Source organism: Delphinus delphis, chromosome 12, assembly GCF_949987515.2.
Source record: "Delphinus delphis chromosome 12, mDelDel1.2, whole genome shotgun sequence".
Taxonomy (NCBI): Eukaryota; Metazoa; Chordata; class Mammalia; order Artiodactyla; family Delphinidae; genus Delphinus; species Delphinus delphis.
Window position 1 is genome coordinate 11,025,325 of NC_082694.2, and position 17,199 is coordinate 11,042,523.

The 17,199-nt window shown below is 57.6% G+C and overlaps 1 protein-coding gene across 2 annotated transcripts in view; it reads right to left on the reverse strand.

Annotated features, from left to right (window-relative positions):
• The window catches only part of KCNIP3 (potassium voltage-gated channel interacting protein 3), a 90,197-nt gene extending 73,400 nt beyond the window's left edge, over positions 1 to 16,797 (reverse strand). The window contains exons 1-3 of one of the 2 annotated variants that reach the window (XM_060027341.1): positions 16,679 to 16,728; positions 6,361 to 6,507; positions 3,271 to 3,433 (exon numbers count right to left, since the gene is read on the reverse strand). In XM_060027341.1, coding sequence (XP_059883324.1) covers positions 3,271 to 3,433; positions 6,361 to 6,369 — 172 coding nt within the window. In that variant the 5' untranslated portion in view covers positions 6,370 to 6,507; positions 16,679 to 16,728. Of the gene's footprint in view, positions 1 to 3,270; positions 3,434 to 6,360; positions 6,508 to 16,678 lie in introns of both variants that reach the window. The other variant, XM_060027340.1, reaches the window with a different exon arrangement.
• Positions 16,798 to 17,199: the final 402 nt, after the last annotated feature.

Genomic DNA, 17,199 nt, shown 5'->3' on the forward strand with positions numbered 1-17,199 from the left:
TGCCGAGTCGCCGAGGCTCAGGCCACCCTCGTGTTCCACTGGGCCACGCTCCTTGGGTCCTGCTCTAAGATGTCCCAGAAATCTGTGGTTCAGGCCGTCTCTGCTGAATGGAAACCACCCCTACCGCCAACAAGGGTGCAGTGTCCCGGCCACCTGCCCACCTTCTGCAGGCGCCAGCCCAGGACACCCAGCTGGGCCAGGCTGAGCGCGGGGACAGAGCTACACCGAATGGCACGATTGGCCTCTGCACCCAGAGCCCCGGGAGGCTCCTGAAGGAGCAGAGGCACCTCGTCTGCACACGGCTGATCATTTCACGAGCACACGGAGCCCTTGGTGTGAGCAAGGTGTCCTCAAGGGATGTGATGGGACGGCAGAGCCAAGGCCCGGGAGCGATGCTCAGTGGAGAGACGGGTGCACTGGGGTCCCGGCTCCTTGCCTGGGAGGGTGGCTGCTGCCTCCGCAGACCCCGAGCCCCGCCTTCCCGCAGCTCCCGAGAGAAAAGTCAGGGAAGACACACATGAGTGGGCGCCCGGCCCGCAGCATATGGAAGACGCTCCAGGTCAGAGACCTCGCTCAGCCCCTGACCCGTGGGACCCGCTGACTCGTGTGACCTTCTTGAGAGTCGGTCTGTTCACTTTTAGTAAAACAGAGTGACCCTCCGTGCCAGCCTCACACAACTAAGGATTGCGTTTTGTGTGTTCCACATGGCCTGGCAGGGTGCCTGGTAAACATGTCACCAGGGGAATGGGCAGGGCTGGGCAGAGCCCTTGGTGGTGTCCTGGGCCCTGCACCCCTTCCCCACCCCCACTGCTGCATGGCCGTGACCAGCCATTCAGCAAAGGCTTCCACACGGCTCTAGAAGGAGCTGACGGGAACAGACGCTGCCCATCGAGCTAAAGGTGGGACCCGTGGGCGTGGTCCCCTCGGCCCCGTTTCCTCTCGTTGCGACCCCAGACACACCCAGCCTGCCCCCCGGGCTTGCTCTTCCCCGTGTCCACGCACACTCAGGTGTGCAAAAGGCTCAGCGAGGGGGGCACACCACAGCCCAGCCCCATTCTGAAGACCGCCGTGTGCCAGATGTTTCTGCTGGAAGTTGGAAGCTGGAGCCAGGGCTCAGCAGGAGAGAGGCCTGGGAGTGGGGTGGGTGCTGGATGCCGAGGACCGGGGAGGGAGAGACAGACACCGGGGTCACGGAAGGGCTGCAAGCTCCACGGGGGGAAAAGGAGGAGCCTGAGCTGCTGCCAAGAAGACCCTGGAGATGCAGGCCAGTAAGAACCTGAGCCTCGAATGAACGGAGAAGGATGCGATGTACACACATATGCAATGGAATACTACTCAGCCACGCAAAAGAACGAAATAGTGCCATTTGCAGCAACATGGATGGACCTGGAGATCATCGTACGAAGTGAAGTAAGTCAGACAAAGAAAAATACCATGTGATATCACTTACACGTGGAATCTAAAATACGACACAAATGAACTTATCTACAAAACAGAAAGAGAATCACAGGCATAGAGAACAGACTTGCGGTTGCCGAGGGGCGAGGTGGGGTGGAGGAGGGAGGGATTGGGAGTTTGGGATTAGCAGATGGAAACTAGTATATATAGAATGGATAAACAAGGTCCTACTGTAGAGCACAGGGAACTCCTGTGATAAAACATAATGGAAAGAATGTGAAAAAGAATATATATATGTATAACTGAGTCACTTTGCTGTACAGCAGAAAGTAACACAACATGGTAAGTCAACTACACTTCAATAGAACTGGTGGTGGTGTGATGAACTGGGCGATTGGGATTGACATGTATACACTGATGCGTATAAAACTGATGACTAATAAGAACCTGCTGTATAAAAATAAAGAAGTAAATAAATAAAACAAAATTCTTCAGATAGTAAATCTAAAAAAAATAAAAAGAATCTGGGCCTCCAGCGAGGCGAGGCTGGGCCCATCAGAGCAGACCCGAGCCCGTCGGGCGCACAAGGCCGGCCACACGAGGGCGCCACGGCTCACCTCTGCTCCCTGTTCCTACCCTAATGGAAAACAATTGCTTTTACTCTGCTGCAGAAAAACAGCCCTGTGAAGATGTGAGCTTCCCAGTTAAGCTGTTTGTATGAAACTGTAGTAACCTCACGTTTCTGCATCGTCCCAAGAAGCTGGAGAGAGAGAGCGCACATGGACCCCACATGTGTATTCACAGGCCCCAGGGCCTCCCTGGAGGCTGTTCTGGGTAACGGAACGGTCAGAAAAGGGTGACGAAGCAGCACAGGTAGCAGGGGCTCAGGGAAGCAGAAGGGAGGGGACTGGAGTCATGCTGGGAGCGCCCTAGAGTGGGTGTGCAGGTAAAGGACAGGGGCCTGGCCTGCACACACTGCTGGCCCCACCCCATCAAGCCTGGGAGGCTGGGGCCATGAATATACCCATTCTCCAGGCAAGGGGACTGAGGCTCCCTGGAAAACACGGTGTCTGAGACAACGAACAAGACACAGCTGTCAGGATCCAAGTCTTCACCTTCTCCTTAAAGTCAAAGAGGCAGCGTCTCATGCACGCCTATGTGTGTGGTCGCAGGAGTGTGCATGGTGTGTGTGGCGTGCACGCCTGTGTGTGTGCACCCACATGTGCTTGGTGGGTGTGCACAGGTGTGCGTGGGTGGTATGTGCACACTTGGTGGGTGTGCACAAGTGTGAGTGTGTGGTATGTGTGTGAGAGTATACGGGTTGCATGAGGTCCCCCCTGCATCTCTTACTGCATCACAGACACCAAATACCACCAACAGCGAGTGCTGGCCATCCATTCCTGCCACAAACTCCCAGAACGCAGCACGAGGTAAAGAGCCAGCCCCAGCCCCTGGGCTGCACTGGGCAGGACCGAGGGGGTGCTGAAGCCCGGGCCTTCTCCTCCCCAGGCCCCTGCACGTGTTTGCACCCTGCAGGTGAGTATCAGCCCGCCTTTACACAGAGGACTTAGAAAGGAAGACTGTGTCACCCAAGGTCACTCGGCCAGCGAGGCTCTGAAGCCCCGCTCCATCCTCCCAGCTGGGAAAATTCCAGCATGGTCCTATCGATCTGTCCCCACCTCCCTGGGTCCTGCCTTGGGGTCAGCACCCTGCACCCTGCGGGAGCAGGCACCGATGAATGGGAACAGGCGTGAATGAATAGAAACACGTCCCCGCAGAGGCAGAGGTGGTGTGGCCCAGGCTGGGGTCCCAGGGTAGGTCTCTGCGCTCAGAACAGACCCCCACCTTCTTCCCAGCCAGCCCAACCCCTACCTGATCCCTGCGGGGCTGTGCTGGACAGGATCCACTTCACCAGGCAGCACCGCATCAGGGCCTGGCGGGTGAGCCTCGGCCGCTGCCACTTGACGCCGTCCTTGCTCAGCGGTGTGCGCCCGGGGTCCCCCAGGAGACTGCCGTCTGACACCTTCATCACCTCCTGCAGCAGGAACAGGCAGAGTGGCCCTGAGCCCTTGCTCCCCAAGGGGACCTCAGATCATCCCCAGGGCAGCCCTGAGGCCGTCCTTCACTCCACCCAGGGTCTTGCCTTTCAGGGATGTATGCCAGGAGCCCGCAGGCCCGCTGCTGCCCCCGCCCCTGGTCATCTCCTGCCCGGTCTCTTAGCAGCCCCACTCTCTCTCCAAGAGCCCTTGGTCACTGCGTGGCGAGGCCACCTTGCAGGCACAGACAGTGTCCGCTGGAAAAAGCTGCGCCAGTGACCCAAGCTGGAGGAGTGGGTTGAGAAGGACATTAAAGGCCACCGTGGGGCTCTGTGCACGCTGTGCTCCCACACACGCTCCCCACCAGCCACACCAGGCTGCTCTGTGAACACACCCCTTCCACACTCGAGCCCTGCTCATGCTTTAAGATCCCGCTAGCAAGTCACCTCCCCCATGAAGCCCCCCTGGCTTCTAAAGCTGAGGGAGTTGGGTCTGTCCCTGCACCGATAGTTCCACAACAGCATGGACTGTGCAGTGGGAATTTGCTGGAAGAACTCCCGATTGAAGGCAGGGTCTATGGGCAGGGGTTCCCCCACTGGGCACCCTGGTCTGTTACGTGATGGGGCCCCTGGAAGGAGGGAGGTGAGGGTCCAGACTTACTCATCAACACCCCCGACCCTGGCACGGCCCTGGCTGTCAGAGCCAGACAGTCCCTTAGAGATCACAGCCCAAAGCCCTCACTGACTAAAGCCCAGAGAGGGGAGCAGATCTGCACAGGGTCACACAGCAAAGCTGGCCTCCTCACTTCACGCCAGAGCCCTCGATCTTTCTTCACCTTGAGGCAAACTGAGGCCGCGTCAAAGGCCCGAGGACCTCCCCAGGAGGGGGCACATGGATGCAACCCACTACGTACTCTGTGCAACCATCTGAAGAAACGACTCAAACAGCTGATGGGGGAGGGACTTCCCTGGTGGTCCAGTGGTTAAGACTTCGCCTAATGCAGAGGGTGCAGGTTCAACCCCTGGCCCCCTGGCCGGGGAACTAAGATCCCTCATGCCTCACAGCCAAAAAGCCAAAACATAAAACAGAAGCAATATTGTAACAAACTCAATAAAGACTTAAGAAAACCCCCCAAAAAACAAAACTGACGGGTAGAATCTTGGAGGAGGGAGCTGTGGGTGGGATGTTAAGATGCTGGGCTGTGAGTGTGGCTGGGGAAAGGACAGCCCGGGGTCACAGTGGAGGCCCGGAGTGGTGAGATTTGTTTTCCTACATCAATATTTTGAGCACCCTCACCTGGCCTGCCAGTGGCCCACCATCCTCAGTGCCCAGGCTGGCAGCAGGATGGCCCTCTGGGCATCTGTTGAGTCTGGTTTGCTGCCCTTGTGCCATGCCTCCTGCTTGGGGCGGCAGTGCCATAGGTGTGGCCTGGCCCGTTGGGTCCCTGCCGCAGGTAGCCCCAGGTTCATGGTACCCGGGATGCGCGGTCTGAGCTCCAGACGTGGGAGGAAGCAGCGCACCCCCGTGGGTACCAGTTCTGAGTGGGTGGGTTGACTGGCCAGGACAATGGCCACTGGGGTGACGGGTTGGTGATGTTCCTCCAGGGCTGTGGGGTTTCACGTGTGCTACATTTGTACAGTTCTGAAGAGTATACGGGTGTCCGAAATGAATCACAAACAGATGTACATTCAAGCAAGTTCTGAAGATGCAGAGACCCCAGCGCAGCCCCTGCCTCGGTCAGGTTCTCAGGTACAAGGAGCAGAGACACGGACCCAGGCTGATGGTAACTGGAAAGGAATCAGCAGTGGGGAGCCCAGGCCAGTCCTCCCCGGGAAGGACAGAGAGCCAGGCTTGGAAGACAGACCAGACCAAGAAGCTGCTGGATAGCCAGACCTCAGCCACGGTCACCCAGGGGACAGCAAGGGCACCTCCGCTGCTGCTGAATAACACGACCCTGGGGCTGGCACTGCCATCCCAGGGGCACTGGGCCTGGGACCCCCCACTGGTGTGATGGCCCTGCTGCCCCTGGAACCTGGAGGCTGCTGGGGGAGTCTCGGTTGAGGCACTAGCTCCGGTTTCAAGGTCAAGAGCAGAGGGGTCAGATTGTCCCAGCCCAGGTCATATGCCTAATCCCTGGCTGCAAGGAGAGCTGGGAAAGCAAGCTTCTGGTCTTTTAGGTTCTTTCATGCCCTCTAGGGAGGCTTTCCTGAACTTGAGGAATAAGAAAAACCCTACAAATATCCCCTAAATTGTGGAGTTTGTGCAAATGCCCAGGTGAGGGGAGGCTGGTGCATTGCCTCCTGCAGGCTCTGGTTAGGAGGGAGAACCCTCCAGGTGCTGAGTTGGCTCACGACCCCATGAGGCCCGTCCACATTTGGGGCTGGGCGGTTGGCCTCCTGGTCAGCTTTCGGAGAAGTGGCCGTCCAGACAGGACAACATCCAAACCCCTTATCCTGACTTTCAGGACCGTCCCAGCCAGGTCCCAGCTGCCGGCTTTCCCTCCTGTAGTCATCACCCCCCAAAGCCACCTCCCCAAGACACACCCTCGGCGGCACCCACCACATTTCTCCTCTTCTCCAAGGCTCAGCCTGCCAATGGGGGGCGGTTAGTGGTGCCTGGAGCCGCAGTTAGGGTGGGCACTCACCATCCCAATGGGGCAGAAAGAGGGGGTGAGCGGGGGTGGCCAGGGGCCCCAGGGTGCCAGGGATGCTGAGGGAGGCACCCTATACACACGCACGTGCATCCACACACACAAGCATGCACATCCACACACATGCATGTGCACACACGCAGGCGCATCCACACACGCACATGCACACACACACGCACACACATGCAAGCACACACACATGCACGCACATCCACACACATCCATACACACGCACACGTGCACACAGGCACTGCCCAGGCTGTCAGAGAGAGAGACCTTCTCCATTATTAATGATCTGCTTCAGGAGAGAAACGGCCTCGATGAATAAAGTCTTTCTTTCGGTCCAGGAGGCGGGTAGGGGGAAGTCGGGCAGCTGGTGCTTCATTATTTCCTGAGTTCTTTGCTGTAGGCTCTGCATATGGGCTTAGGAGAGAACATCAGAGGGAGAAACTGATGCCCTCAGCATCTCAGGCAGGAGCTGTCTGTAGGGACCCCACCCCCCATCTCAGGACGGCGCTGGCGCTGCTGGCAGGGGCCGCCCTGGGCACTCTGTCTTACAGCCAGGCCTGAGCTGATGTGGGGAGACCCAGCCGGTGGCCCGGGGTTCCGTCCTCCTGGGACGGCTGGGAGGGTCCACAAGGCGGGGCTGAGAGCCCCCCTCATGCATGTCTATTCTGGGCCTTAAGGTCACCTCGTTGTCATGACAACCCCCAGGAGGTTGGCAACGCCATGCCCATTTTAAAGATGAGGAAACTAAGTCTCAGAGAAGCTTGGGGGCATGCCAGGGCCACACTGCACTCATGGCCTCCTGGTTCCAAAGTTCAGGCAGTCCTGACCAGGCTGTGCTGCTTAACTTCCCTGGGCCAGGCCCCCAACAGGCCTTGGAAGATGGCGAGGGGCTCCCAAGCCCCCCAACCATGTCAGAGTAATGGTTTACTAATGTCCCAGGCTAAGGAGTACCTCTCCTGGTGGAGAGGGTTGGACGACGGTGGAGGAGCCCTGGGCCATGTCCTCCAGCTGGCTGAGGGCCAGGACCCCGCTGTGAGGCCCACAGGCGGGGCCTGGGATGGCCTCCCACTTGAAATGGGTGAGGGCGTCCTGACAGCGAGGAGAGGAAGGGCCCACAGTGGCTGGGCACGAGCAGGGCCACACAAATGCCAGGAGAGGCTCAGAAGGTGGGGGAGGGAGGAGGCCGGGGGAGTGACCACCGGCTCATCCTCGTGACTAGCTGACACTCGTCTGTCTGAGGGAGGGTCTGCCGGGGCTGGCAGGGAACGTTAATGGCCACTCCAGATTCCCTCCTGCTGAATAGGGGGGCTCTCGGGCATCGAAGGAGGGAGCTCCGCAAGGTGACACCACCTCACTCCCTGACGCTTCTGTGCAGGGAGATGACAGAGTTGACGAGGCCTGGGTTGGTGAGGAGACTGCAGCACAAATTAAATCCCTGGCCAGCCTGCTTTGAGGCCCCAGTGGCTTCTGCTGCATGTCAGTAAAACCCAGGGCCTGTGCGGACCTGCAAACCCCTCAGTCAATCCCACCTGACCCTGTGAGTCCATCTCGCCTCCACTGCCCGCCTCATCTGTTCCGCGCGTGCCCCCACATGCCCGGCTTGAGCACCTCACAGCTTTGCACCTGCTGCTCCTCCGCCACACACTCCCCCCGCCTCCGGCCCCTGCACACGCCTTCCCCCCTGCACACTCCTCCCCACCCCCTGCACACTCCTCCCCCCTCCCCCATCCACTCCTCCCCCTCCCCTGTCCACTCCTCCCCCCTCCCTCTATCCACTCCTTCCCCCTTCCCTGCACACTGCTCCCCTCTTCCCTGCACACTCCTGTACATTCTCCCTGTCAGGCCTCAGTCAGACCAGGTGATGGGAGACCGCTCTCTCTAGGCTGCCATTCACCATCCATATCAACAGCTGCTGTGCTTCCCAGCACACTGCTTTTGAACCTACCCTATTTATTTGTTTTCCGAGGTGCATTTCTTTCTTTCTCCTGGAATGTCAGCTCTGAGAGCTGGCCCTGGCCTGCTGTGTGCGCTGCTCTTCCGCATCACAGAGCCCGACACCCAAGAGACCCTCACGTCCAAAACTCAACAGTAAAAGAACAAAGCATCCAGTTAGAAAATGGGCAAAAGACAGCCCCAGGCATTTCACCGAGGAAGACGTGCAGGTGGCAAATAAGCCCATGCAGAGTTGTTCCACATCATTAGCCATCAGGGAAATGCAACTAAAACCATAAGGAGATACCACTCGGACCATGGGAACGGCTAAAATCTCAAAAGCTCACATACTATGTGATTCTATTTATACACTTCAAAAGAACATTCTAGAAATGGAACCGATCAGTGGGCCAGGGGTTCAGGATGGGGGGAGACGTGGAAGGGGGGAGGTGGGTGTGGCTATAAAAGGGCAACACGAGGGGTCCTCGTGGTGATGGAACTGTTCTGTGTCGTGACTGTGGTGGTGGAAACACAAACCGACATGTGATAAAAGTAAACAGCACTACGCACACACACACAGAGTGCATGTGTTATAAAACGGGGTAAAGGGTATTTAGGGGCTGTTTTATTTCTTACAACTGCAAGTGAGTCTACAATGATCTCAATAAATTTTCCATTAAAAAAATACTCTCGTACATAGAAAAAAAAAGAATACTTAAAAAATACAAACACACACAAAATCTTCAATAAATACCCTAAAATGCCCCGGTGAAAGCCCCCTAATGCTCTCTCCATAATTTGCCTCAGACCTTCTCCCCGCCTGCTCTTACTGATGCATTTTAACAGCGGATGGAGCCATCCCTCCATCCTCCACGGGCCTCAGGGGACGGTCAGAGCCGGGTGGCAGAGACCAGTGAAGCCAGAAGAGACCAGTGAAGCCAGAAGAGACCAGTGAAGCCAGAAGATCTGGGTCCTGAGGTCGCATAGCGTCCCCAGCAGTACATCTGGCCGTGTAAGCATTGTGGGCCAGGTCCCAGAAATGGCCCTAGGCTGGCCCCGGGGACCTGCAGTCTCCTCGGAGGCTTACAAGGTCCCCTCAGGGCAGGGGCTGCAGGTGGTCTGAGCCATTTCCGGCCACTCACCCCAGACTTGCAGCTCCTGCCCGGCTAGTGGGGTCCAAGGGCAGGTCTCAGCTTCCTTCCATGTCCCCGGGTCTGTGGGGAGCACAGGAGGGACAGAAAGGGCACTGCACTGGCGATGCACCTACTTTCCTGCAGGTTCTGAGCTGGGTGCTTTATTTAACGCTCACACCAATCTTTCAAGGTTCCGTAGGCCCTCCTGCAAATTGCCCAGCTGAAGCCCAGATCCTGTAATAGGACTTTCTCACACCCTCTCACCAAGCTCACCACGTTACCCGTGGTGCGTGTTCTCTCTCGGCCAAGGGCAACAAGGAGTCAACCAACTAGTTCACCTTCAGGTGTGTCCTGCTGGGCTTTGGCTGGAGCGGGTGGAGCATCTGGGAGAATCTTGTGCCTGGTACAGGGGATGACTTAGACCCTGGGTGCCCGCAGCATCCCTCTAGCTCCAGCTCTGAGACTCAGCAGCCCACATAGTGGGGGAGGGTGGGAGGGGCTGGAATTTAATGCTGTTGTTTTGTTTTCATGGCGTTGTTATGGTTACCGCAGCCACTGCTACTAGCTCTCCTTTTACGATAATGATTTACAGATTCCCTTTTTTTTTTTTTTTTTTGCGGTACGTGGGCCTCTCACTGTTGTGGCCTCTCCCGTTATGGAGCACAGGCTCCGGACGCGCAGGCTCAGGGGCCATGGCTCACGGGCCCAGCCGCTCCGCGGCATGTGGGATCTTCCCGGACCGGGGCACAAACCCGCGTCCCCTGTATCGGCAGGCGGACTCTCAACCACTGCTCCACCAGGGAAGCCCCTACAGATTCCCTTTTAAATGAACTTACTGAAATTTAAAATGTGAGTTAATTTAAAGGAAAAATAAGAAAAAATAGCACAGGTTGTGGCAGATAAAACCAAATGGGTGAAGGCAGAGTACAGACAGCTAGGACATTTGGAGTCTGGTCACGGACTGAGGTGTCCCGTTCAGTGACCACTCCCTGCATGTGACTACGGAACATTTGAAATGGGGTTAGTCCAAGTGGAGATGTACCATCAGTGCAAATACACACTGGGTTTCAAATCCTTCTTAGTAGAACGTAAAATAGCTCATTAATAATTTTTATATTGATTACACGTTGAAATAATATTTACATTGGGTTAAATAAAATATATTATTAAAAATCTTTTTTTTTAACTTTCTTTAATGTGTCTGCCGGACCATTTCAAATGATACCTGTGCCTTGTAATGCATTTCTATTGGCCAGCACTGTTCTAGATGGTGCTCAGACCTGCCAGTTGGGGGGTTTGGGGCAGCCTCCCGCTGCCAGGGCACACCCTGACCCCAGCTCCCCTTTCCCACCCAAGTCCAGGCTAGCGTCAGTCACCTTCAGAAAGGTGGTCTGGTGGAGTGTGGAGGAGAACTGGGGGACAATGAGGTAAGTGGCTAACTTGGGGGGCTGCCCAAGTTGGGGGACTACGGTGGGGGGGTTGAGCCAGGCGCAGGTGGTGGGATGGGTGGTGGAAATATCAGTGTGATGAGTATTTAGGATCTGCTGTAGGTGTAGGTAGTGATGGAGGGGTCAAGGTGACCCCTCAGTAACTGTGACATTGTCACCATGGAGATGGGTACCGGAAGCAGAACAAGCCCTCATGCCTTCCAGCTCCCCACACGTGTGGTCCAGATTCTCCACGAGGACGCTCCATTCTCAACCATCATCTGAGAGTTTTCACCACCCCATAGAAAGAGGTCAGGTCATTTTAAACAAACCACGGGCACCTGGACCAAGACATCCCACCTGGTGGCTCCTCACCCCCAACAGGCTCCCAGAAACGCCAGTGGTCCACAGGGTGACTGACCCTGCTCACTGCCCCATGCCCAGCGTGCACAGCTCCGTCCTGTGGAAGCCCATCTGGTCAGGCCGCTAGGGGCACTCCAAGGCCAGACCACTGAGCAGCTGGCTCAGTTTCTGTGGTTCCCGTCAGCTGGGCTCCGGAGAACCCCCAAAGAGCATCTCAGAGAAGGCTCGGCAGAGGTGCCCTGTGGGCACGTGGCAGCCTTTGGGGCGAGAACACCCAGGCTCCCTTCCTCAGAGGTAATGTTACTGAGTCAATGCATATGCAAAAGGCACAGCTAACTTCTCCCAAATGTTTACAGGCATTTATGCGTGAGACACAGCACGAACGGTTTCATAAGAGCCACCAGGACCCACCGGATGCTGGTTCAGAAGACACACTTAGCTGAGGAGGGGGAATTTCAAGCCGGTTGATGTTATTTCAGTCAGCACAGTGGGAAGAGGTCTGTGGTCAGCCAGACAGGGACTGGATTCCTGGACCCTCACCTCCTGGCTGGGCCACCTTGGACAGAGTACTTGACCACCCTGATCCTCAGTTTGCTCATCTGTAAAATGGGGATAATAACAAGGCTTCACGGGACTATGGAGAAGGTTAAACGAGGTGACATATACAACCCCCCCCCCCCAAGCAGGAGTGATTAGCATTATTCTTCACCCTTCTGATGCTCAGCGCAAGGGGCAGGGCCAAGCCCAGGGCCCAGTGACATCAGTGGGGACGCCCAACTCGCTCCGCTCAGCTGGCTGCACTTCAGAATCCCCTGGGAGACTTACCCATCTCTGCCTGCCCGGGGTCTGCGTTATGGGGGCAGCCCATAATGTGGGGCCCGTGCTGCTCTATTTTTATAAGGCTCCTCAGCCAATCTGAAAGTGCAGCTAAGGTCTAGAGGGCTTATTCCACCGGCTAGGAAACTCTGGGCCTTGTCTGCGGGAGGAAGGAGTCTGGGGTTCGCACTCTCCCTCCTTCCCGGGGCGGGGCTGGGGCTGCCTCGAGGCCAGAGCCTGGGCCAGCGGGGACATGCAGCCCTGCTGAGCTGCGGGGCCGCCTGGCGCCCTGACCCCGTCCATGGGTGCTCCTTCAGGCAAGCTCACTGAGCGCCCACTCATCTTGGCGTGCTCTATTTCCAGCACTTGGGACAGATGGCAGGAAGTGGCAATGGGCGTTGTGTCGTGCGGGCCCCGAGGATTTGGGATAGGGAGGCTTCGGGGAGCCTCGATTCTCCTCCCACCCCTGAGCACCAACAGGTAGGGGCCAGGCGGCCTGCCTCCTGAGCGGGGAGCTGAGATTGTCATGAGTCCCTGAAGAACACAGGCATGCGCGCGCGCGCGCACACACACACACACACACACACACACACACACACACGCCTGGGTGCCGCCCCTCCCAGAGCACTGGAGCAGGGGAGGGGAAGACTGGGTTGTCCCTGCCCTGCCTCTAATGCTGCCACCTCGGCCAGGACACTAGCTCTTCACGTGCCTCTTGCTGCCCAGGCAATGAGGGTTTCTCATCAATCCAGGGGTGGACTCCGAGCTACTCACTGACAACATTCTCCCATGGGAGTGCCCTTCCCAGGCTCTACCCAGTAATCCCCAAATGATGACACTGGCACTCCCACCATTTACGGAGCTCTTGCGATGCGCCAGGGGCTGTGCTAAGCGGGCTGGTGTGGGATCTTATTTATCTAGGAGGTCGATGATATTTCCTCCAGGAAAACGAGGAGACCATGGAACAGAGGAGCTAAATAACTTGTCTGAGGACACACAGCTAGGGCATGAGGGGGCTGGGACTGAGCCCAGATCTGCTGATGCAGAGCTGGGCTAACAGCTGTCGAGGTGCAGCTGTGTATCTCCGCAACCACGTTCGCTCCTGGCCGGGCTCCTCAATTACAAATAGCGGAGGTGGGCCTCGTGACAGGCCAGGAGGCATATGTGTGGGGCGGGGCAATCTGCATCACAGCATCCTGGAGCTTTTGGTGGTGGCCCCCCCACCTCTACACCCAGCCCCCACTGCTCAGCACAGGGGGTCTGGCAGAGGCTATGAGCGCACCTGAGGCTCAGATGGGGAGACTGAGGCCCAGGGAGGGGATGGACCCTGCCCGAGCTCACGGAGTCACTTGGGCAGAGTTGGGGCTAGAATGTGGCTCTCTGGGCTCACTGCCCAGAGTGCCCATCTTGAGGGAGGATTTCTTTTTGGCCTCACCCCACAGCATGAGGGATCTTAGTTCCCCAGCCAGAGATCGAACCCACGCCCCCTGCAATGGAAGCGTGGAGTCTTAACCACTGGACCACCAGGGAAGTCCCAAGAGAGGACCTTAAAACAGGGCCAGGCATAGCACCAGCAGTCGGGACTCGGATTTATCCCTTGCCTGCCCCGGAGGCATGTGCTGGAAGCAGGGGAGGACAGGGGCCGGCCGCAGAGCTGGAGATGAGGCCGGCTAAGGCCAGCAGCTGCTCTGCCTCCCTGAGCACGGCACAGGCGCGCGCCAGCCTGATGGAGGGCAGGGCTGGGCAGAGACTTCAGGCAACAGATCAGAGCGGGGAGGCTGGGCCAACCGGGAGATGGGACAGGCCCCTCTCAGCTGTCCTGCCCAGCTCAGCTCAGCAATGCCCCTCCAACTCTGGCGCCTGCAGGTCCCCTTGGTTCTCTCCCCGTCACATGGCCGCTCTGTGGCGCTCTAGGATGTGGGCTGATCACAGCTGACGGATGCACCCGTTCCAGGGAAACATCAGCTGGGGATGGGGAGATGGGGAGGGCGACACAGTGACTCACTCCACACTGCACCCTCCTTTCTGCTCTGTCTCCTTCTGGCCCGGGGCTGGAGGACCAGCAAAGGAAGACTTGCCAAGTTCTTTCCCTTCTCCTTTCTTTGCCTTGGAAACCAAGGTTGCCCCCCTTCCTCACAGAGGCCACATTCAGGGCTCTGCAGCGCTCCTGGCCATCACCAGAGATGCCTTGGGGTGGGGCGGGAGAGTAGATGGGCCCCAAGCCAGCCCGAGGTGGCAAAGCAACTCCCTCTCTTGCAGAAGATTTTGATGAGAAAAGGGCTCCTGATTTCGAAACGCCGGGGTCCTTTCCTTTGCAGCTCTGGATCTGCAGCCCAGACAAGGGGCTGTGGCTGGCTCAAGGTCACATGGCTAATCGGGAGACGTGGCCAGGGGCGGGATCTGACTTACGTGCACTCTCTAAAGGATTCGGAGGGTGCAACAGGCCACAACTCCATGGAGCCAGCCCCCACAGGGATGGGGCACCTCCTCAGCTGCCTGGTCACAGGCACACCCCTCTCTCCCTGTAGCCTTCTCCCATGACCTCCCCAACCATCCCCCCAAGCCCCAGGCAACTGAGCTTTAGAGCAAGACAGAGCAGGGTTCAAATCCCAGCTGTAACACTTTATAGCTTGCAATCATGGCTGGGCCTCAGTTTCCTCATCTGTAAAGAGAGTGCAATACCAAGAGCGACCTCGGGGCTGCCTGGGGGTCCAGGGGAATAATGCAGGTGCAGAGCCTGCTGGAAAGACCATGGAGGGAGGAGTGGCCACCTAAGGGCTCCTGCCCTTCAGCCCTGACCTTGTCCCAGGCTCCACCTCCAGAAGAGTCAGAGCCACCACACCCCCCAGTACAGTTCAGGGCTCTGATTACTTTGGAAATAGGGGAGAAGATTAGGGTCCACCTCCCACAAATGCCCCACAAGAAGGCAGGAACCGGAGCAGGTAGCGGGTCCCGATGGACATGCCGGGTCATGAAGACATCACTCCCTGAAGACCCAGGAGCAGAGCCTGCAGTTCTCTTTGCTCCTTTCTCCTAAGAGTTCACAGAGCTCAAGTCCTGGTGCTGGGCTGGACGAGCCCCCACCCCCACCCCCCGTCCCCACCGCACTGGAGCCTCGTGTCTGTGAAAGGGGAAGTGGCAGTGCCTGCCCTCCCAGGACATTGTGAGGATCCACAAATGACAGTGACAGGCACTGAGGGTGGATGAGTCAGGCAACTCCCAGCTCTGAACTGTAGTCCCTGTTGCCACTAGAGGGGAAGGTGATTTTCATAATCCTTCTGCTGACCTTGGTGAGGGACCCAATGGTGGCTTCCCTCAGACCACTGTCCCTGCCTGGCCCAGCACCAGAAGATGAGGGACCCACTCCAGCCTCTGGCCAGCCCAGCTGCAAGAGGAGGAGGATTGTCCCATGCCTGGTGGACAGAGTGGGCTGCGTGCACACCTGCCTGCAGCCTGACTCTGTGGAAATCCCCACCTCTGTGTGCACGCAGGCTGTGCAGCACAGGCAGCTGTGGGCACAGTCACAGGGCGTGGCTGTGCATTGCATGTTCATACTGACGACCCTGGATGCATGTGACCTGTGCCAGCTGTGGCACATGCGTGCAGTGAGCACATGGCATGTGAGCGTGCGTGCCACAAGGTGCTAAGTTTCTCTACTTCTGCCCTGTCTGCCTGAAGGTTGTGGGAGAGACTTAAGGTGCCTGGAGAGAAAATACCTTCTCAACATGCCCTGTCGCCAGCCTCGAAGGGTTTCCTGTCAGCACTTCTGCCAATCCTCCTGGCACCCCTGAGCAAGGGAGCAGACAGAGCAGGGGTGGCCTGGGGCTCTGGGGTAGTATGGCCTGCAATCAGCAGCCACAAGACCCCATGGGTGACAGAGAGGCAGGAATCCATCTCTGGGGGGGATGGGGTGGAGTTGGGGGAGACTGCCAGATGCCAGCCCAGTATCCATTCTTCCTTACCCATAAAACCCTGATTTTAGTCGAGATTTATTTTTGCCCTTCTTTCTACTTCCTGCTGCTTGTATGTGCTGGCTGGAGCTCCAGCAGCCATTTTGGACCTTAACGTAGCCTCAAGAATAGAAGCCAGTGAGACAGATGGAGCCTAGTCCCTGCTGACCGTAGGGCTTCCGTGCCAGCCTTCTATTGCCTCCCTCCGGACTTCTGCATGAGAGATAAGTGCAAGCAACCTTGCTCAGACCACTGTTATCTGTTCTGTTACGATCAGCCAGATCTAATCCTGGTCTTTCTTCTTCCCTCCAAAGCAAGACTGTCCCAAACACGTGGGGAGCTGGCCAGGCATCAGGACAGATGTTCTGAGTGTTAACTATTCTGGGGGTTAGCGTATTTTCCTTTCCCTCTTTATTCTTCATTTAATTATCCTTCATCCTTCCCAACACCTCGCTACCATCTCTTGAACTTTGTTCCAGGCATTTTCCTTGCACTCTCTGTCTCCAACCTCCCAAGAGCCCCACAGAGTAGGAACTAATCACAGTCGTCCTTGTCAGGGGTCTCCTAGCCCTTTAGGAAGTGGCTACTCATTAATTACTTGGATAATTAGACGATGCACTCACTGACCAGCCTTCGAGCGTAAGACACGGCCTCCCAGCACTCAGCCTTCCCCCAACGCAAAAGGCCATGGACCCAGGCTCAGGGTCAGCACTCCCAGGGACTTAACTGAACCAGGTGGCTGACCCCAAGCTCCTCCTCCGTCCAGCTTCAGTTCCACAAATACCTAAAGCCCCTGCCGTCCAAACGGGGCAGCCTCCCAGCCAGGACACCCCAACACTTACTTTCCCAAAAGCGACCCTACAGGAGACAGCAGGGGCTGGGGTCAAAGGTGGAGGCACAGCAAGGCTCCCCGGTCCGGGGCAACCCCCAGAAGCTCCCGCTCTCCACCCGCGCCGGCGCCTACCTTGGCCCGCTGCATCCTGGGCACCGGAGGAAACTGTTGCCGGCTTCCCCACTGCGCAGCCGAAGAGAACAGGACTGCCGGGCCCGGCTGGCAGCTGCCTCATGTTTGCTGGGACCCAGACGTAATTGTTACCGGCGGCTCCGCGCCCGCCCCCTGTCCACCCGCCCTCCCTGCGCGCTTCTACCCTAAGCTCCGCCCCTTCTGCTCTGTCTCCTCCCCCGCTCAACCTCCCACCGTGTGTGTCTCTCCCTCTCCCTCTCGCATCTTTTCCGTCTCTCTCCCAGCCTCTCCGTCCTATTCTCTGGGTATAAACCACTCCTAACCCTGCCCTCTCAGCCTGTCGCCAGGGGTCTCTCTCTCTCTGTGTCCCCCTCCCCCGCCCCGTCTGTCTGTAGCACACACTCTGCTCCCCAACCTTGGAGCGGGGAGAGGTGGGGGGTTGCCGAGAGCCTGGGCTGGGGGCAGGGAGCTCCGGCACAAGTTCCTGTCCCAGCACGGGGAGGCGTGGCAGTGGAGCGCGC